Source organism: Salmo salar, chromosome ssa21 (assembly GCF_905237065.1).
Source record: "Salmo salar chromosome ssa21, Ssal_v3.1, whole genome shotgun sequence".
NCBI classification, from domain to species: Eukaryota; Metazoa; Chordata; class Actinopteri; order Salmoniformes; family Salmonidae; genus Salmo; species Salmo salar.
In genome coordinates this window covers 50,200,728-50,221,315 of record NC_059462.1, presented here as the reverse complement: position 1 = coordinate 50,221,315, position 20,588 = coordinate 50,200,728, and the positions used below count along the sequence as shown (strand labels likewise).

At 49.0% G+C, this 20,588-nt stretch overlaps 1 protein-coding gene across 5 annotated transcripts in view; it reads left to right on the top strand.

Annotated features, from left to right (window-relative positions):
• Nucleotides 1-20,293, top strand: part of LOC106582464 (oxysterol-binding protein-related protein 6) — a 90,968-nt gene extending 70,675 nt beyond the window's left edge. For 4 of the 5 annotated variants that reach the window (XM_045704867.1, XM_045704866.1, XM_045704869.1 and 1 more), the window contains 13 exons: nucleotides 1,470-1,600; nucleotides 2,067-2,174; nucleotides 2,701-2,832; nucleotides 5,002-5,089; nucleotides 8,012-8,265; nucleotides 11,279-11,416; nucleotides 12,249-12,312; nucleotides 12,428-12,506; nucleotides 13,020-13,164; nucleotides 13,392-13,536; nucleotides 16,104-16,230; nucleotides 16,864-16,986; nucleotides 18,869-20,293. In XM_045704867.1, the coding sequence (XP_045560823.1) occupies nucleotides 1,470-1,600; nucleotides 2,067-2,174; nucleotides 2,701-2,832; nucleotides 5,002-5,089; nucleotides 8,012-8,265; nucleotides 11,279-11,416; nucleotides 12,249-12,312; nucleotides 12,428-12,506; nucleotides 13,020-13,164; nucleotides 13,392-13,536; nucleotides 16,104-16,230; nucleotides 16,864-16,986; nucleotides 18,869-18,977 (1,643 nt within the window). In that variant the 3' untranslated portion in view covers nucleotides 18,978-20,293. The remainder of the gene's footprint in view (nucleotides 1-1,469; nucleotides 1,601-2,066; nucleotides 2,175-2,700; nucleotides 2,833-5,001; nucleotides 5,090-8,011; nucleotides 8,266-11,278; nucleotides 11,417-12,248; nucleotides 12,313-12,427; nucleotides 12,507-13,019; nucleotides 13,165-13,391; nucleotides 13,537-16,103; nucleotides 16,231-16,863; nucleotides 16,987-18,868) is intronic. The other variant, XM_045704868.1, reaches the window with a different exon arrangement.
• The last annotated feature ends 295 nt before the right edge of the window (nucleotides 20,294-20,588 follow it).

The window sequence follows — 20,588 nt, the reverse complement described above, 5'->3', positions numbered from 1 at the left end:
GTAAACAAATCGGTGCACAAAGATGCAATTTGTTAACTTCAGTAGCGGCCCATGGGTACATTTACTGGGGGCAAAGCCAACCAGACCAGTTGAAATATTGGTTTGGTCTATATCCCGTTCAAAATACATTCATAGGCTACACGTCCGTGAAATAAGACCAATAAAGCTGTCCTTTGTCCTTCCACAGACAAAGTTCCAAGATAAGAGAAACACTACTCTTGCTCGTACCATTTGTTTTATAAGCCCAGAATGTCACTTTTGCACACCCGCAACAGTCAGCAAGATTGTTTGGGGAAAGTATATGTTCTCTTTCATTGTCGCATTACATTATATGCCTATTCTTACTATAAAATATTAAATATACAGTGCTTTCGGAAAATATTCAGACCCCTTGAATTTTTCCACATTTTGTTACGTTACAGCCCTATTCTAAAATGGATTAAATAAATACAAATCCTGAGCAATCTACACACAGTACCCCATAATGACAAAACAAAAACGCGTTTTTAGAAATGTTTGCAAATGTATACAAATTTTAAACATAAGTATTCAGACCCTTTGCTATGAGACTTTGCTATGAGACTTGAAATTGATCTCAGGTGCATCCTGTTTCCATTGATTATCCTTGAGTCCACCTGTGGTAAATTCAATTGATTGGACATGATTTGGAATGGCACACACCTGTCGACATAAGGTCCCACAGTTGACAGTGGCACCATCCCTACGGTGAATCCTGGCACTATCCCTACGGTGAAGCATGGTGGTAACAGGATCATGCTGTGGGGATGTTTTTCAGTGGCAGGGACTGGGAGACTAGTCAGGATCGAGGGAAAGATGAACGGAGCAAAGTACAGAGAGATCCTTGATGAAAACCTGCTCCAGAGAGCTCAGGACCTCAGACTGGGGCGAAGGTTCACCTTCCAATAGAACAATGACCCTAAGCACACAGCCAAGACAACACAGGAGTGGCTTCGGGACAAGTCTCTGAATGTCCTTGAGTGGCCCAGCCAGAGCCCGGACTTGAACCCGATCCAACATCTCTGGAGAGACCTGAAAATAACTGTGCAGCAACACACCCCATCCAACCTGACAGAGCTTGAGAGGATCTGCAGAGAAGAATGGGAGAAACTCCCTAAATACAGGTGTGCCAAACTTGTAGAGTCATACCCAAGAAGACTCAATGCTATAATATTAATTGAATCAATTTTAGAATAAGGCTGTAGCGTAACAAAATGTGGAAAAAGTGAAGGGATCTGAATACTTCCCGAATGCTCTGTATATATTAAAACGTATTATTATATATATTATTATTTCATTTTTTCAGCCTCGGTAAGCTCGTGCATCAGTCTGTCCCTGTTCACCATCCCTTTACACTATCCATACCAGCAAAGTGTAGGGAAACCATGAGTAAGAGTTGTAAGTGACCAGAGGGTATGTTTAAAATGATTTCTGGTTCCTGTCTTTTGCAGTCCACTCCATGTTGAAGTCTGCATTCAACACGGTGGCCATGGAGAAGGAGAAGATCAAATCTGTTTTCTCAGACCAGGAGCAGTCAGAGCGGTCTGCCCAGGTCATCACCCTCAGGAAGTCTCTGTCACAGGTGAGACCGGCAGGTGTTCATTTAGAATTCTCCTTCTACACTACCCATAATCCTCCTGCACTGGGAACAGTCACTATAAATGGTTAATTGTGTTGTTTTTGTCAGACCACACTACATCACCTTAAATATTCTGTGCAGTACTTGAAACATGAAATGTACTTGCTGGAGAGATGAGGAGTTTCAATGGAATTGGTATGACTTTCATCACTGCTTGAGTTTGATTTCTGTTTCTTTGCGAATGGATCCATTTCATATACTCACACAGTGAGACGAAAACAGAGCAGCCATGGTATGTAGAGTGGGGGGTAACCTACACTCATGATATGTGTAGAGCTGAATATGAATGTAGAGCTGTACAATATAGATCCAGTTGTAATGTTTTTCTTGTTTAGTTCTGTATTCCTCTCTACACCCCTCTCCTCCAGCTGACAGATTAGTGATTGATTAGTATTTCTCCTCATTTCAGGCCCTGTCCCAAAACGCTGAGCTTAAAACCCGACTGGGCCGCATCCACTCTGAGTCGGTCCTGTCTGAACAAACGATCAGTGTGAACCTCATCACCAGTCCTGATGAGGTAGCTAGCTACGTCTTCTACTGGATCAAGTCGTTGTTTTGTTGTCGTTGTCCCTGACGTGCAGGACACTTGCCATTGCAGTGCTGGGTGTGCTTATGGCAGCCAGCTGGTAGCTACCAGGTGAGGTCAGGGAGAATAGGGGTCTTGTGTGTTGTTTATCTCCTCTGTGGTGCTATGCATCCTGTTGTAGAGATGGACAGGTAACTTTAGTTAACTGGAAAACATTGTGTATTCTCTGCTTTACTGCGTTTACCAATTAGGGTATTGATTCCTGTCCTTAAAGAAGGTGCTTCCAGTATCTCTTGGCAGGTGAGCTCACTGATCATTAAAGTTGTGCTGAACCTGACGTCAAGGTAAATGGAAAAAACAATGTGATCTTACCAGGAATATAGGAAGAATAAAGTCACCAATGACTGCTGGGTCTCCACCGTCTCCACTTTGACACAGTTCAGTTCTATGTCGTCTCGCCACCTAAAGTCACTAGTAAAAGACGTTGTCCTGATTGTGTTTCTCTGTTTCCTTAAAGGGGGGGGAGCAGAGGGGAATCCCTCTGACTCAACAGACGTCCAATGAGAGCAGGCTGTCTATGTCAGAGTCTGTGTCGGAGTTCTTCGATGCCCAGGAAGTACTGCTGTCAGCCAGCTCGTCAGAGAACGAGGTGAGAGAGGGCTGGGGGTCGGAGAACAGATAAAACATGGCCAAGTGGAGCTGGAGTTAGTCAGATATGATTAAAACCAGTGTGAGAGACAGAGATAGCACACAACAAAAACTCAGACATGTAGAGACAGAGAAAGGCCAAACTAGAGGGGGGCTCTCCAAGCTAGAGGGGGGCTCTCCAAGCTAGAGGGGGGCTCTCCGAGCTAGAGGGGGGCTCTCCAAGCTAGAGGGGGTCTCTCCAAGCTAGAGGGGGGCTCTCCAAGCTAGAGGGGGGCTCTCCAAACTAGAGGGGGCTCTCCAAGCTAGAGGGGGGCTCTCCAAACTAGAGGGGGCTCTCCAAGCTAGAGGGGGGCTCTCCAAGCTAGAGGGGGGCTCTCCAAGCTAGAGGGGGGGCCCTCCAAGCTAGAGGGGGCTCTCCAAACTAGAGGGGGGCTCTCCAAGCTAGAGGGGGGCTCTCCAAACTAGAGGGGGTCTCTCCAAGCTAGAGGGGGTCTCTCCAAGCTAGAGGGGGGCTCTCCAAGCTAGAGGGGGGCTCTCCAAGCTAGAGGGGGCTCTCCAAACTAGAGGGGGGCTCTCCAAGCTAGAGGGGGGCTCTCCAAGCTAGAGGGGGCTCTCCAAGCTAGAGGGGGGCTCTCCAAGCTAGAGGGGGGCTCTCCAAGCTAGAGGGGGCTCTCCAAGCTAGAGGGGGGCCCTCCAAACTAGAGGGGGGCTCTCCAAGCTAGAGGGGGGCTCTCCAAACTAGAGGGGGGCTCTCCAAGCTAGAGGGGGGGCTCTCCAAACTAGAGGGGGCTCTCCAAGCTAGAGGGGGGCTCTCCAAGCTAGAGGGGGCTCTCCAAGCTAGAGGGGGGCTCTCCAAACTAGAGGGGGGCTTTCCGAGCTAGAGGGGGGCTCTCCAAGCTAGAGGGGGGCTTTCCAAGCTAGAGGGGGGCTCTCCAAGCTAGAGGGGGCTCTCCAAACTAGAGGGGGGCTCTCCAAGCTAGAGGGGGCTCTCCAAACTAGAGGGGGGCCCTCCAAGCTAGAGGGGGGCTCTCCAAACTAGAGGGGGCCCTCCAAGCTAGAGGGGGGCTCTCCAAACTAGAGGGGGGCTCTCCGAGCTAGAGGGGGGCTCTCCAAGCTAGAGGGGGGCTCTCCGAGCTAGAGGGGGCTCTCCAAACTAGAGGGGGGCTTTCCGAGCTAGAGGGGGCTCTCCAAACTAGAGGGGGCTCTCCGAGCTAGAGGGGGCTCTCCAAGCTAGAGGGGGCTCTCCGAGCTAGAGGGGGGCTCTCCAAGCTAGAGGGGGGCCCTCCAAACTAGAGGGGGGCTCTCCAAACTAGAGGGGGGCTTTCCGAGCTAGAGGGGGCTCTCCAAGCTAGAGGGGGGCTCTCCGAGCTAGAGGGGGTCTCCAAGCTAGAGGGGGGCTCTCCAGTCTCTAGTCTATTATGCTGCTGGGTCCAGTCATGTCCTTCAACTGGGTCCAGTCAAGTCCTTCAACTGAGTCCAGTCATGTCCAATTTCTCATGAAACCAACTCCAGGTTTTCAATGGTACGCCCTTCTTTATGGATTTGACATGGTCCTTCCTCCAGTCTGATGGTTTGTCTGTTCTTAAGCCAAAGGGATGGCTTTTTTCACTCACTGCCATGACAGGCCCAATGACAGGCCCAATGCCATGAGTACCGAGCATCAGTCAGTATGGCCCCATAAGAGCCATCACCCTTGAGGCCTATCTGGCTGCTCCCCAGGTATGAAAACCAAGTGCTGCTATCTAGAGTCCTGCTGAAGGATTACTCACCAAGGAGGTCCATCACCAGGCTAGGGCCAAACCCTCTGCCTCAGGTGCCAGGCCCTATTCATTACTACCAACAGCCACAATCTGCTATTCTCTGCCACCGGCAGTAAGTTCATTGTATGTTACTATATATAAAGTGGAAATGCTGCAGTGTCTCATCTTGTGGTGACTGCAGAAAGAGAGAGAAGAGATAGCAAGCACTGACGGCAGTTTTCTAGTCACGGGCAAAATGCAGTGTGTGTGTGTGTGTGTGTGTGTGTGTGTGTGTGTGTGTGTGTGTGTGTGTGTGTGTGTGTGTGTGTGTGTGTGTGTGTGTGTGTGTGTGTGTGTGTGTGTGTGTGTGTGTGTGTGTGTGCTATACTGTACTGACTCAGTGGCTCTGTTGTCTTCCTCTAACCCTCTAGGCCTCAGACGATGAATCATACGTCAGCGATGTGAGCGATAATATTTCAGAAGACAATGCCAGCGTGACTGATAACGTCTCCAGACAAAGTAGGTCCTCCTTAGCTTTCCAAAAATGCCTCTCCTTCCATTACAGTGTGTGTGTGGGGGTGGGGGTGGGGGGGATTTACCTTGCAGGCCTCTCCTTCCATTACAGTGTGTGTGTGGGGGTGGGGGTGGGGGGGATTTACCTTGCAGGCCTCTCCTTCCATTACAGTGTGTGTGTGTGGGGGTGGGGTGGGGGGGATTTACCTTGCAGGCCTCTCCTTCCATTACAGTGTGTGTGTGGGGGTGGGGGTGGGGGGGATTTACCTTGCAGGCCTCTCCTTCCATTACAGTGTGTGTGTGGGGTGGGGGTGGGGTGGGGGGATTTACCTTGCAGGCCTCTCCTTCCATTACAGTGTGTGTGTGTGGGTGTGGGGGTGGGGGGGGATTTACCTTGCAGGCCTCTCCTTCCATTACAGTGTGTGTGTGTGGGTGTGGGGGTGGGGGGGATTTACCTTGCAGGCCTCTCCTTCCATTACAGTGTGTGTGTGTGTGGGGGGTGGGGGTGGGGGGGATTTACCTTGCAGGCCTCTCCTTCCATTACAGTGTGTGTGTGTGGGGGTGGGGGTGGGGGGGATTTACCTTGCAGGCCTCTCCTTCCATTACAGTGTGTGTGTGGGGGTGGGGGTGGGGGGGATTTACCTTGCAGGCCTCTCCTTCCATTACAGTGTGTGTGTGTGGGGTGGGGGTGGGGGGATTTACCTTGCAGGCCTCTCCTTCCATTACAGTGTGTGTGTGGGGGGTGGGGGTGGGGGGGATTTACCTTGCAGGCCTCTCCTTCCATTACAGTGTGTGTGGTGGGGGGGGTGGGGGTGGGGGGATTTACCTTGCAGGCCTCTCCTTCCATTACAGTGTGTGTGTGGGGGTGTGGGGTGGGGGGGATTTACCTTGCAGGCCTCTCCTTCCATTACAGTGTGTGTGTGTGGGGTGTGGGGTGGGGGGATTTACCTTGCAGGCCTCTCCTTCCATTACAGTGTGTGTGTGTGGGTGGGGGTGGGGGGGATTTACCTTGCAGGCCTCTCCTTCCATTACAGTGTGTGTGTGGGGGGGTGGGGGTGGGGGGATTTACCTTGCAGGCCTCTCCTTCCATTACAGTGTGTGTGTGTGGGGGTGGGGGGTGGGGGGGATTTACCTTGCAGGCCTCTCCTTCCATTACAGTGTGTGTGTGGGGGTGGGGGTGGGGGGGATTTACCTTGCAGGCCTCTCCTTCCATTACAGTGTGTGTGTGTGGGGGTGGGGGTGGGGGGATTTACCTTGCAGGCCTCTCCTTCCATTACAGTGTGTGTGTGTGGGGGTGGGGTGGGGGGATTTACCTTGCAGGCCTCTCCTTCCATTACAGTGTGTGTGTGGGGTGGGGGTGGGGGGGGATTTACCTTGCAGGCCTCTCCTTCCATTACAGTGTGTGTGTGGGGGGTGGGGGTGGGGGGATTTACCTTGCAGGCCTCTCCTTCCATTACAGTGTGTGTGTGGGGGGTGGGGGTGGGGGGGGATTTACCTTGCAGGCCTCTCCTTCCATTACAGTGTGTGTGTGGGGGTGTGGGGTGGGGGGGATTTACCTTGCAGGCCTCTCCTTCCATTACAGTGTGTGTGGGTGGGTGGGGGTGGGGGGGATTTACCTTGCAGGCCTCTCCTTCCATTACAGTGTGTGTGTGTGGGGGTGGGGGGGATTTACCTTGCAGGCCTCTCCTTCCATTACAGTGTGTGTGTGGGGGTGTGTGGGTGGGGGGGGATTTACCTTGCAGGCCTCTCCTTCCATTACAGTGTGTGTGTGGGGGTGTGGGGGTGGGGGGGATTTACCTTGCAGGCCTCTCCTTCCATTACAGTGTGTGTGTGGGGGTGTGTGGGTGGGGGGATTTACCTTGCAGGCCTCTCCTTCCATTACAGTGTGTGTGGGTGGGTGGGGGTGGGGGGGATTTACCTTGCAGGCCTCTCCTTCCATTACAGTATGTGTGTGTGGGGGTGGGGGTGGGGGGATTTACCTTGCAGGCCTCTCCTTCCATTACAGTGTGTGTGTGGGGGTGGGGGTGGGGGGGATTTACCTTGCAGGCCTCTCCTTCCATTACAGTGTGTGTGTGGGGGGTGGGGGTGTGGGTGGGGGGGATTTACCTTGCAGGCCTCTCCTTCCATTACAGTGTGTGTGTGGGGGGTGTGGGGGTGGGGGGGATTTACCTTGCAGGCCTCTCCTTCCATTACAGTGTGTGTGTGGGGGGGGTGGGGGTGGGGGGGATTTACCTTGCAGGCCTCTCCTTCCATTACAGTGTGTGTGTGTGGGGGTGGGGGGGGATTTACCTTGCAGGCCTCTCCTTCCATTACAGTGTGTGTGTGTGGGGGTGGGGGGGATTTACCTTGCAGGCCTCTCCTTCCATTACAGTGTGTGTGTGTGGGGGTGGGGGGGATTTACCTTGCAGGCCTCTCCTTCCATTACAGTGTGTGTGTGGGGGTGGGGGTGGGGGGGATTTGCCTTGCAGGCCTCTCCTTCCATTACAGTGTGTGTGGGTGGGGGGGATTTACCTTGCAGGCCTCTCCTTCCATTACAGTGTGTGTGTGTGGGGGTGGGGGTGGGGGGGATTTACCTTGCAGGCCTCTCCTTCCATTACAGTGTGTGTGTGTGGGGGTGGGGGTGGGGGGGATTTACCTTGCAGGCCTCTCCTTCCATTACAGTGTGTGTGTGGGGGTGGGGGTGGGGGGGATTTACCTTGCAGGCCTCTCTGTGTGCCAACAGCTGCACTCAGGGCATATGAAAGCTATGTGAAGTGTAGGAATGCCTCTATCTTCTATTCTAACCCTTCATCCTTCGACTATGTTCCAGTCATGAACTACCTGTGGCTATTATGAGATGCAAGGATTAGGATTTTCACAAAGCCTTGTAGTTCAGACAGTCATCAGTCCTGACGATGGTCCGTGACAGTACTGTACTTCTGGTTTCAGTGCCGAACGGAGACCTGGCTGGAAGTGCCTTCCGTAACGGGCGACGCCCGTGTCTCCCCGCCCCCTCGCCAGACTGCAGCAACATCAACCTGTGGAACATCCTGAGGAACAACATAGGGAAGGACCTGTCCAAGGTGTCCATGCCTGTGGAGCTCAATGAGCCCCTCAACACCCTGCAGCACATGTGTGAAGAGCTGGAGTACACTGAGCTGCTAGACAGGGCTGCCGATACGGAGGACCCCTATGAACGCATGGTACGGCCCAAACACTCACCTCTGTGTATGAACGCATGGTACGGCCCAAGCACTCACCTATCTACGTATAAACGCATGGTACGGCCCAAACACTCACCTCTGTGTATGAACGCATGGTACGGCCCACCGACTCACCCCTCTGAGTATGAACTCATGGTACTGCCCAAACACTCACCCCTCTGAGTATGAACTCATGGTACGGCCCAAAGACTAACCCCTCTGAGTATGAACTCATGGTACGGCCCAAAGACTCACCCCTCTGAGTATGAACTCATGGTACGGCCCAAAGACTAACCCCTCTGAGTATGAACTCATGGTACGGCCCAAACACTCACCCCTCTGAGTATGAACTCATGGTACGGCCCAAAGACTCACCCCTCTGAGTCGTATAAAGCTTCATGGTTACAGTTCTGAAAAGGCCACCAGTATAACTCTGCATTCTCTACCACCACAAGGTATGACGAAATGGCACATTACTGTAACTCTTAGTGATGATGTGACCCAGTCAACCAGCTAACACAGAGGAAACATACCACAGAGACTCATCAGACGATGTAAAACCTCTTTATATTAGGATGCATTAGCAACCATAGACATTACCATCACTAACCCATACAGCGTGACCCAGTGCCTCCCATCACTAACCCATACAGCGTGACCCAGTGCCTCCCATCACTAACCCATACAGCGTGACCCAGTGCCTCCCATCACTAACCCATACAGCGTGACCCAGTGTCTCCCATCACTAACCCATACAGCGTGACCCAGTGTCTCCCATCACTAACCCATACAGCGTGACCCAGTGCCTCCCATCACTAACCCATACAGCGTGACCCAGTGCCTCCCATCACTAACCCATACAGCGTGACCCAGTGCCTCCCATCACTAACCCATACAGCGTGACCCAGTGCCTCCCATCACTAACCCATACAGCGTGACCCAGTGCCTCCCATCACTAACCCATACAGCGTGACCCAGTGCCTCCCATCACTAACCCATACAGCGTGACCCAGTGTCTCCCATCACTAACCCATACAGCGTGACCCAGTGCCTCCCATCACTAACCCATACAGCGTGACCCAGTGTCTCCCATCACTAACCCATACAGCGTGACCCAGTGCCTCCCATCACTAACCCATACAGCGTGACCCAGTGCCTCCCATCACTAACCCATACAGCGTGACCCAGTGTCTCCCATCACTAACCCATACAGCGTGACCCAGTGTCTCCCATCACTAACCCATACAGCGTGACCCAGTGCCTCCCATCACTAACCCATACAGCGTGACCCAGTGCCTCCCATCACTAACCCATACAGCGTGACCCAGTGTCTCCCATCACTAACCCATACAGCGTGACCCAGTGCCTCCCATCACTAACCCATACAGCGTGACCCAGTGCCTCCCATCACTAACCCATACAGCGTGACCCAGTGCCTCCCATCACTAACCCATACAGCGTGACCCAGTGCCTCCCATCACTAACCCATACAGCGTGACCCAGTGCCTCCCATCACTAACCCATACAGCGTGACCCAGTGTCTCCCATCACTAACCCATACAGCGTGACCCAGTGTCTCCCATCACTAACCCATACAGCGTGACCCAGTGCCTCCCATCACTAACCCATACAGCGTGACCCAGTGTCTCCCATCACTAACCCATACAGCGTGACCCAGTGCCTCCCATCACTAACCCATACAGCGTGACCCAGTGTCTCCCATCACTAACCCATACAGCGTGACCCAGTGCCTCCCATCACTAACCCATACAGCGTGACCCAGTGTCTCCCATCACTAACCCATACAGCGTGACCCAGTGCCTCCCATCACTAACCCATACAGCGTGACCCAGTGCCTCCCATCACTAACCCATACAGCGTGACCCAGTGTCTCCCATCACTAACCCATACAGCGTGACCCAGTGCCTCCCATCACTAACCCATACAGCGTGACCCAGTGTCTCCCATCACTAACCCATACAGCGTGACCCAGTGCCTCCCATCACTAACCCATACAGCGTGACCCAGTGCCTCCCATCACTAACCCATACAGCGTGACCCAGTGTCTCCCATCACTAACCCATACAGCGTGACCCAGTGCCTCCCATCACTAACCCATACAGCGTGACCCAGTGCCTCCCATCACTAACCCATACAGCGTGACCCAGTGCCTCCCATCACTAACCCATACAGCGTGACCCAGTGTCTCCCATCACTAACCCATACAGCGTGACCCAGTGCCTCCCATCACTAACCCATACAGCGTGACCCAGTGTCTCCCATCACTAACCCATACAGCGTGACCCAGTGTCTCCCATCACTAACCCATACAGCGTGACCCAGTGTCTCCCATCACTAACCCATACAGCGTGACCCAGTGCCTCCCATCACTAACCCATACAGCGTGACCCAGTGTCTCCCATCACTAACCCATACAGCGTGACCCAGTGTCTCCCATCACTAACCCATACAGCGTGACCCAGTGTCTCCCATCACTAACCCATACAGCGTGACCCAGTGCCTCCCATCACTAACCCATACAGCGTGACCCAGTCCCTGGTACTGACAGACATGTTAGTTTGTGTATATCTGTGCGCTGCTGTGGCGTTGACAGTGACCATTCTGAAGGATAGATAGCCTTGGTCTTCCAGAGACAAAGACCAGAAATATCATGCTCTGATGCAGCTGTCCACCTTGTTCAGTCTCACATCTGTCATTCTACTGGCTTAGTTATCATAACAGGACGGTGTGTGAATACAACATTTTGGAGACTATGACATTTCATTACTGGGATGTTGTAAACCAGTATGTTCCAGGGGTTTAACTGCTGTTACTTTATGGTACCATGCAGTATTTGATGTACAAATGATTCATGCATAACTTTCAGAAAAGGAGAATTTGTGTTTCAGTGTAACTGCAGCAGCCATATTAACGTAAGGCATTAAAGACATTGTGTATGTTTTATGTAGTTAGTGTCGTTTTGTTTGATTGTGTTGCTGTTTCTCTGCTACAGGCCATTATGGCAGCGTTCGTCATCTCAGGGTACTCCTCCACGTACTACAGAGCGGGAAGCAAGCCATTCAACCCTTTACTGGGAGAGACATATGAATGTATCCGTGAGGACAAGGGCATGTGTTTTATCGCTGAGCAGGTAGGTTCCCACAGTACTGCATTTTAGATTGTAATGAATGGACAGGGTGAAACCTGATCCTAGATCAGCACTTCTATGAATACAGGCTCTGGCATATTTACCAATACCTTATTAACCCTCATACAGTGTGTATACGTTATCAAGAAATGAATAAATACTGTAAATGTCCCTAAAAAAAACCAGGTCAAATGTAGTCTCTCTAGACAGACTGGTTGCCTCCCACAATTTATAACTAACATGAGCTGTAGGTTGCAGTATTGTATTGCATTGTGCTGCAGACTGATCCTGTCAGGTCTGTAGGCTTTCAGTGTGCTTAAAGAAAGACTGTCCCAGTCTGCTGCTAGTGTAGGTCCAGGGTCAGGTCCAGGGTCAGGTCCAGGGTCAGGTCCGAGTCCAGGGTCAAGTCCAGGGTCAGGTCCAAGTCCAGGGTCAGGTCCAAGTCCAAGGTCAGGTCCAGGGTAAGGGTCAGGTCCAGGGTAAGGGTCAGGGTTCCAGGGTCAGGTCCAGGGTCAGGTTCAAATCCAGGGTCAGGTCCAGGGAGTCCAGGGTCAGGTCCAGGGTCAGGGTTCCAGGGTCAGGGTTCCAGGGTCAGGGTTCCAGGGTCAGGGTCAGGTCCAAGTCCAGGGTCAGGTCCAGGGTCAGCTGTTAATGGTTGCCCAGTCCGCATGATATTCACGATATAATGACTCACCCTCTCCTTCTCACAATACGTTTAGAATGGTTCTAGAAGGAAGTGGCTACTTTTGTATCTGGACCTAAAATGAATTCCTCTAAGAGGCAATAATCTAGCAGTATTGTCACTGATGTTATGACGTTTGATTATCTCTTGAAGGTGAGCCACCATCCACCCATATCAGCTTGTCACGCTGATTCCAACAAGTTCACCTTCTTGCAAGGTACGTTACCTGTTGAATTACAGTGTCACACACACACTTCCTCAATGAGGTCATGGTTTTTCATTGTGCATCAAGATGGTACATTAATGGCTAATTCTGCCGATTTTCTTCTCAGACGTCAGATGGAAAAACAAATTCTGGGGGAAATCAATGGAAATCCTCCCGATTGGCACCGTTAATGTTATCCTTCCAAGGTATTCCACACACACACACACACACACACACACACACACACACACACAGAGAGTCTGACATCCTCAAGACATATCCCCACTGTCACTTACTATAGGAGGTACATCCATAAAAGTGGCCTTACCTTCTTGAAGCCTTCAGGTCCCTGCTAGCCTACCCCTGCCACAGCCATCATTCCACTCTGGGTCCCTGGAAGCTTTACAGAGCTACTGTACGCCCTATTAAAGTGCCCTTGACAAGGTTTGGGAGGGGGGAGCTGTGGGAAATGAATCACTCAGACAGAAGAGCAGGAAGGGATGTGTGAAGGCTGCTGAATAAGCACATAGATTATAGTACATCACAAGTGTCTCTGCCTCAGAAAAATGAGATTCCACAGGCCCTGCTATTTAGCTTGTGAGACTTCTAACGCTCTGTGTGATTATGTGGCCACGTTAGCATCTTAAAGACACAGTCGCACTTCAAAGCTATTATGTGATTACTGTAGATATCCTGACTGCTGCTGTTGTGTCGTTCAGCTTTGGTGACCACTATGAATGGAACAAAGTCACCACCTGCGTGCACAACATCCTAAGCGGCAGAAGGTGGATCGAACACTACGGGGAGATCACCATTAGGAACACCAAAAGCAGTGCCTGTATCTGCAAACTTACCTTCGTCAAGGTAAGACATCGGTGAACTCAGCTGTGGATATGTCCCGTAAAATTACTATGAAGTCCAAAGACAATTATGTGCTGAGAAATAACCATCCCTGTGAATCATGTATCACTTATCTTGGCTGACTACAATTTGGACATTTAATTATTGTCAATATTGTTTCCTTGCCAGTGGATGATGAATGTTATTTATCTTATGATCACAATATTACTGTTGTCTCATTTTGCTTGTAGGGAAATTACTGGAGTTCTAATGTGAATGAGGTTCAAGGGTTTGTGATGGACCAAGAGGGAAAGGTAGTGCGTCGGCTGTTCGGAAAATGGCACGAGGGCCTTTACTGTGGAGTCCCGCCCTCTGCCAGATGCATCTGGAGGCCAGGTGTGAATTTTGGCAGCTATTTTAGATTTTATCTTAAAATACCTTTTAGTCTTAGTCACATCATTGTATCCTTCGTTAGTTTTAGTTATTATCAGTCTACTAAAACTATTTTAGTGTAGTTTTAGTCACAGACATTTTAGTCACATAATAGTCGGTGCATTTTTTAAAATATGAAATAATGAATATTTAGGCTACCTCTAACTTCCATCATGTACACATTCAGATAGCCTTGTTCAACTAGGCCTACTATCCCCTCGTATACCTTAGCTGGCAATATTGATATTGTGGCAGATTGTAACCAATGCCAGCCATAATGAACCATATAGGCTATAAAGCCTTGGCTACAGGTTAAACAATTTACAGCTGATTTTTCTCCCCATCATAACTGTCAAGGAGGGTAAATAAAAGTGGTTTCCTTGAAAAGGGGAGAATTTCAGCTTTCCAAAATCTATTACTGTACTCCTTATATTCAACAAATAGCATTCGTTTTTCCCATAGGAAAAAAGCATCAGCAACTTGATGAGGACTTGTGAGGCGTCTATATCTTAAACTAGGCACTCTCATGTACTTGTCCTCTTACTCAGTTGTGCACCGGGGCCTCCCACTCCTCTTTCTATTCTGGTTTGAGCCAGTTTGCGCTGTTCTGTGAAGGGAGTAGTACACAGCGTTGTACGAGATCTTCATTTTCTTGGCAATTTCTCGCATGGAATAGCCTTCACTTCTCAGAACAAGAATAGACTGACGAGTTTCAGAAGAAAGGTCTTTGTTTCTGGCCATTTTGAGCCTGTAATCGAACCCACAAAAACTGATGCTCCAGATACTCAACTAGTCTAAAGAAGGCCAGTTTTATTGCTTCTTTAATCAGGACAACAGTTTTCAGCTGTGCTAACATAATTGCAAAAGGGTTTTCTAAAGATCAATTAGCCTTTTAAAATGATAAACTTGGATTAGCTAACACAACGTGCCATTGGAACACAGGAGTGATGGTTGCTGATAATGGGCCTCTGTACACCTATGTAGATATTCCATAAAAAATCAGTTGTTTCCAGCTACAATAGTCATTTACAACATTAACAATGTCTACACTGTATTTCTGATCAATGTTATGTTATTTTAATGGACAAAAAATCTGCTTTTCTTTCAAAAACAAGGACATTTCTAAGTGACCCCAAACTTTTGAACAGTAGTGTATATGTATTGTTTTTTGCTGACAAATAAAATTGTTTAATCAATCAATCCAAACTATGCAGTGGACATTTGATGAATGGAAAGAGACATCTATTACAAAACAACAAACATTTTAATGGCATGCAGAATACATTTTCTGTTTGTCGAGATTGACATAGTCTATTTATTGTGGTGTTGAAAACACAAACCGTGATATTGGAGTGTCCAAAGTCGGTATTGTTTATTGGTTGTGTGGTGCATTGGCTCAGAAACCTGTTGGTGATAAATGTGTTGCATATATTTTATAGAATTATAACTATGGCATCAAAATAATGAAAATGTGATTCCCTCCCAGCTGATCATTGTCTGCAGCCGACTCTGATCGTAGTGTAATGAAACAGGCAGGGAGAGTGAGCTCGTCTGTGGTGGACGGAGAATCCTCAACCTTCTGGCCCATAGCACTGTGTGGCATCGACTGTGCTATGTCGATATCCACATTTATAAACACAAGGTCACTACAGTTATTGTTATTTGTGTTCGTAAACACTATTTTGAGTTAATTCAATGAGGGGGGAGGGTGTTCCATGTATTTGACTGGCTATGGGGAGGGTCGTGTAAAAATATTTTTTCCGTTGGGGAGGGGGGTGCATTTTCTTTATGACACCTTGAGTTGGACCAGCCCCTCCCATTCCCCAGTAAATTTCGATCTGTCCCTAATCAAAGCAAAAATAGCCTACATGAAAGTAAGAAAGATTATTGTTTCTAGTTGATGTTAGGCCAGGTCTCTCTTGAAAAATAGATGTTATCTCAATGAGAAAAACCTGTATAATTGCATGAAATATTTTGCAAGCATATATGCATTAAGACAAAACAGATGAAAAGGAGCTTCATGTCAAATTAAATGTCCATTAGTCTCACGTGGAATTCTCGTCTCGTCACATTTTCGGCGACTAAAATGAAAAGTAATTTGTAATAGTTATCGTTTTTTTCCCCAGGGTGTCTCGTCATAGTTTTAGTCAGGAAAAATAGGTAGTTGACGAGTATTTTTCATCATAGTTAATGTTGACGAAAGTAACTACGTCAATCATACTGTTGCTATGCAAGACGATTTGAATTGGATATCCGCTATCGTTAAGCAGACAACAGCATTAGATTAAACCATAAAATACTACTACATGAGATTATAATACGGGATCAAAGAAAGTGTTGACACTGGTGTCAATAATCCACTCCAATGGAAAAAAAGACTTTGAACTAAATATTCTTTTCTTTTTTCTTTCTTTAGGGGTTGGATCAGCTTTATTGTTGCTTCCATCAATGTAATTGTCTGCATTTAAATAAAATAAAAATAACTTTGAACTGATTCTTGATCTGTGTGATGTCATGTGTTCCTTCCTCAGGGTCCATGCCCACAGACTACGAGCTGTATTATGGCTTTACCAGGTTTGCCATTGAGCTCAATGAGCTTTGCCCTGAGATGCAAGACCTGCTACCACCCACAGATGCCCGCTTCAGACCCGATCAAAGGTAGAGACATACAACCGTTACGCCATCACACTTTCAGCTACTGTGCCTAGAAAACGGTATGAGAAATGCACTGTGTGCTACCTACTGCTGCCACCTGTTGAGAGAAGGTGGAGCGGTACCATTATCATACAGATCTGACTGGATGAACCACTGAACTAGCACACCTTTATTGTCATGAACCTTGCCCTGGAGGCTAGTTAAACCAGCTGCCAAATCAAAATTGACTATATTGTAAAAATGTATGAAAACAAAAATATGCATTTTGGTCTAAATTTAAAGCAAGGGTTAGGCATTAGGGTTAGCGGTGTAGTTAATGTTAGGTTTAAAATCAGATGTTATGACTTTGTGGCTGTGCCAGCTAGTGACCACTCTGCGGAATTGCCTCCAGAACAAGATTCATGACAATAAATGCCAACCAGCACAATGCAGCTGTTGTTGTGGTCTGATATAGATTTACAGAATGGTTGATTAGTGAAGCTCTAAAAAGGACTAAAAGCTAGTTTTACATCTGAAATAAGAGGATGAGGTATTATTTGAATGGTTAAATATGTTTACAAGCTTTATGTGTATTTCCCTGATGAGTAACATTTGACAGTATATTTGACTCATAGGGATGTTGTTTCTCTACATTAGACACCTGGAGGAGGGGAATGTGGAAATGGCAGCCTCAGAAAAGCAGCGTATTGAGGACATGCAGCGCACCAGGAGGAAGTGGCAAGACGAGAACGACATTAAGCATGAACCACGCTTCTTCAAGTGAGTAAAGAGGCTAGATGGTCATTTACAAGGACATACTGTATTCCCCAGGCCAGCTTAGTGGGGGAAACGGGGTAGGTTGGGAAGGTCTCCCCAGGCCAGCTTAGTGGGGGAAACGGGGTAGGTTGGGAAGGTCTCCCCAGGCCAGCTTAGTGGGGGAAACGGGGTAGGTTGGGAAGGTCTCCCCAGGCCAGCTTAGTGGGGGAAACGGGGTAGGTTGGGAAGGTTTTTCCAGGCCAGCTTAGTGGGGGAAACGGGGTAGGTTGGGAAGGTCTCCCCAGGCCAGCTTAGTGGGGGAAACGGGGTAGGTTGGGAAGGTCTCCCCAGGCCAGCTTAGTGGGGGAAACGGGGTAGGTTGGGAAGGTCTCCCCAGGCCAGCTTAGTGGGGGAAACGGGGTAGGTTGGGAAGGTCTCCCCAGGCCAGCTTAGTGGGGGAAACGGGGTAGGTTGGGAAGGTCTCCCCAGGCCAGCTTAGTGGGAGAAACGGGGGTAGGTTGGGAAGGTCTCCCCAGGCCAGCTTAGTGGGGGAAACGGGGTAGGTTGGGAAGGTCTCCCCAGGCCAGCTTAGTGGGGGAAACGGGGGTAGGTTGGGAAGGTCTCCCCAGGCCAGCTTAGTGGGGGAAACGGGGTAGGTTGGGAAGGTCTCCCCAGGCCAGCTTAGTGGGGGGAAACGGGGAAGGTTGGGAAGGTTTCCCCAGGCCAGCTTAGTGGGGGGAAACGGGGTAGGTTGGGAAGGTCTCCCCAGGCCAGCTTAGTGGGGGAAACGGGGTAGGTTGGGAAGGTCTCCCCAGGCCAGCTTAGTGGGGGGAAACGGGGTAGGTTGGGAAGGTCTCCCCAGGCCAGCTTAGTGGGGGAAACGGGGTAGGTTGGGAAGGTTTCCCCAGGCCAGCTTAGTGGGGGAAACGGGGTAGGTTGGGAAGGTTTCCCCAGGCCAGCTTAGTGGGGGAAACGGGGTAGGTTGGGAAGGTTTCCCCAGGCCAGCTTAGTGGGGGGAAACGGGGTAGGTTGGGAAGGTCTCCCCAGGCCAGCTTAGTGGGGGAAACGGGGTAGGTTGGGAAGGTCTCCCCAGGCCAGCTTAGTGGGGGGAAACGGGGTAGGTTGGGAAGGTCTCCCCAGGCCAGCTTAGTGGGAGAAACGGGGTAGGTTGGGAAGGTTTCCCCAGGCCAGCTTAGTGGGGGAAACGGGGTAGGTTGGGAAGGTCTCCCCAGGCCAGCTTAGTGGGGGGAAACGGGGGTAGGTTGGGAAGGTCTCCCCAGGCCAGCTTAGTGGGGGAAACGGGGTAGGTTGGGAAGGTCTCCCCAGGCCAGCTTAGTGGGGGAAACGGGGGTAGGTTGGGAAGGTCTCCCCAGGCCAGCTTAGTGGGGGAAACGGTTGGTAGGTTGGGAAGGTCTCCCCCAGGCCAGCTTAGTGGGAGAAACGGGGTAGGTTGGGAAGGTCTCCCCAGGCCAGCTTAGTGGGGGAAACGGGGTAGGTTGGGAAGGTCTCCCCAGGCCAGCTTAGTGGGGGGAAATGGTGGTAGGTTGGGAAGGTCTCCCCCAGGCCAGCTTAGTGGGAGAAACGGGGTAGGTTGGGAAAGTCTCCACCAGGCCAGCTTAGTGGGGGAAACGGGGTAGGTTGGGAAAGTCTCCACCAGGCCAGCTTAGTGGGGGAAACGGGGTAGGTTGGGAAAGTCTCCACCAGGCCAGCTTAGTGGGGGAAACGGGGGTAGGTTGGGAAGGTCTCCCCAGGCCAGCTTAGTGGGGGAAACGGGGTAGGTTTGGAAGGTCTCCCCAAGATAGATAGAAATACCTCTGACTGTTACTTGTGTGGCTGAGTTGTGTCACTAATGATTATCCATTCCATTCAACTCCCTACCATTGATTGCCCGTCTCTTTCGTCCCAGGAAAGTGGTTGATGCCAATCAAAGGGAGCGCTGGGTCACTAACAACACCTACTGGGAGCTTCGCAAATCCCCCGGCTTCATCAACATGGAAAACCCTAATCTATGGTAGCATATGGGTCGCTATGCACACCATGTCATCATCGCTGTCAAAGGCTTTTAACTATGCACAATGAGGTTTTCAAATGAATATCTCATTGACAAAATGACAGTGTGGAAGGATACAAGAGCTGAGATGAGTTGATGACTTACCGTCGCCCTATTCAGCCGGCCAGTCACCCATCCAAGCATCCTCTTGGATCCCCCTCATTGAGCTTGGTGCGGAGGCTGGGTTGTCAGGGCAACAATCTTACCACGTAGATCTATCCTAAGTCGTTTTGTGTTTGTCCTTGCCTTAAAGTCATCTATCCACACCACACATTTTAAAGCTTTTAGTGAAACCCACTTGAGTTCTGAAAGCGGTTTGATTTAGACTAGTGTTTGTTCTGAAAGCGGTTTGATTTAGACTAGTGTTTGTTCTGAAAGCGGTTTGATTTAGACTAGTGTTTGTTCTGAAAGCGGTTTGATTTAGACTAGTGTTTGTTCTGAAAGCGGTTTGATTTAGACTAGTGTTTGTTCTGAAAGCGGTTTGATTTAGACTAGTGTTTGTTCTGAAAGCGGTTTGATTTAGACTAGTGTTTGTTCTGAAAGCGGTTTGATTTAGACTAGTGTTTGTTCTGAAAGCGGTTTGATTTAGACTAGTGTTTGTTCTGAAAGCGGTTTGATTTAGACTAGTGTTTGTTCTGAAAGCGGTTTGATTTAGACTAGTGTTTGTTCTGAAAGCGGTTTGATTTAGACTAGTGTTTGTTCTGAAAGCGGTTTGATTTAGACTAGTGTTTGTTCTGAAAGCGGTTTGATTTAGACTAGTGTTTGTTCTGAAAGCGGTTTGATTTAGACTAGTGTTTGTTCTGAAAGCGGTTTGATTTAGACTAGTGTTTGGATTAGGCCTTTGACTACCTACTAATGTATGTGTCATGCATGTTTAGAGTGCAGCTTTCATTGGCATATCCTATATAGACTAACATTATTTGTTTTAAAAACAAAAAGAAGATAAAGAAGTCTGAAGTTTTTGTAAAATATCTTCAACGTCATAGAATTGAGTGAAGATTTAACTAATATACAATATTGGAAGATTGCTCTTATTTCTTTTTTAATTAGCCATTTGCATTAGTTCAGTCTCTATCATAGCTGTATTCTCTATTGGGTCACACATTGTTTGTGAAAGTTAAAGAGATTCTCCGATACTTTTCTATAGTTTTTAGCTAGTAGTTCTGAAAGTAGCACTCACGAGCCAAAAAAGTGGTCCCCGAAAATTGCGTACTACATCACATACAGTGGGGAGAACAAGTATTTGATACACTGCCGATATTGCAGGTTTTCCTACTTACAAAGCATGTAGAGGTCTGTAATTTGTATCATAGGTACACTTCAACTGCGAGAGACGGAATGTAAAACAAAAATCCAGAAAATCACATTGTATGATTTTTAAGTAATTAATTTGCATTTTATTGCATGACATAAGTATTTGATCACCTACCAATCAGTAAGAATTCCGGATCTCACAGACCTGTTAGTTTTTCTTTAAGAAGCCCTCCTGTTCTCCACTCATTACCTGTATTAACTGCACCTGTTTGAACTCGTTACCTGTATAAAAGACACCTGTCCACACACTCAATCAAACAGA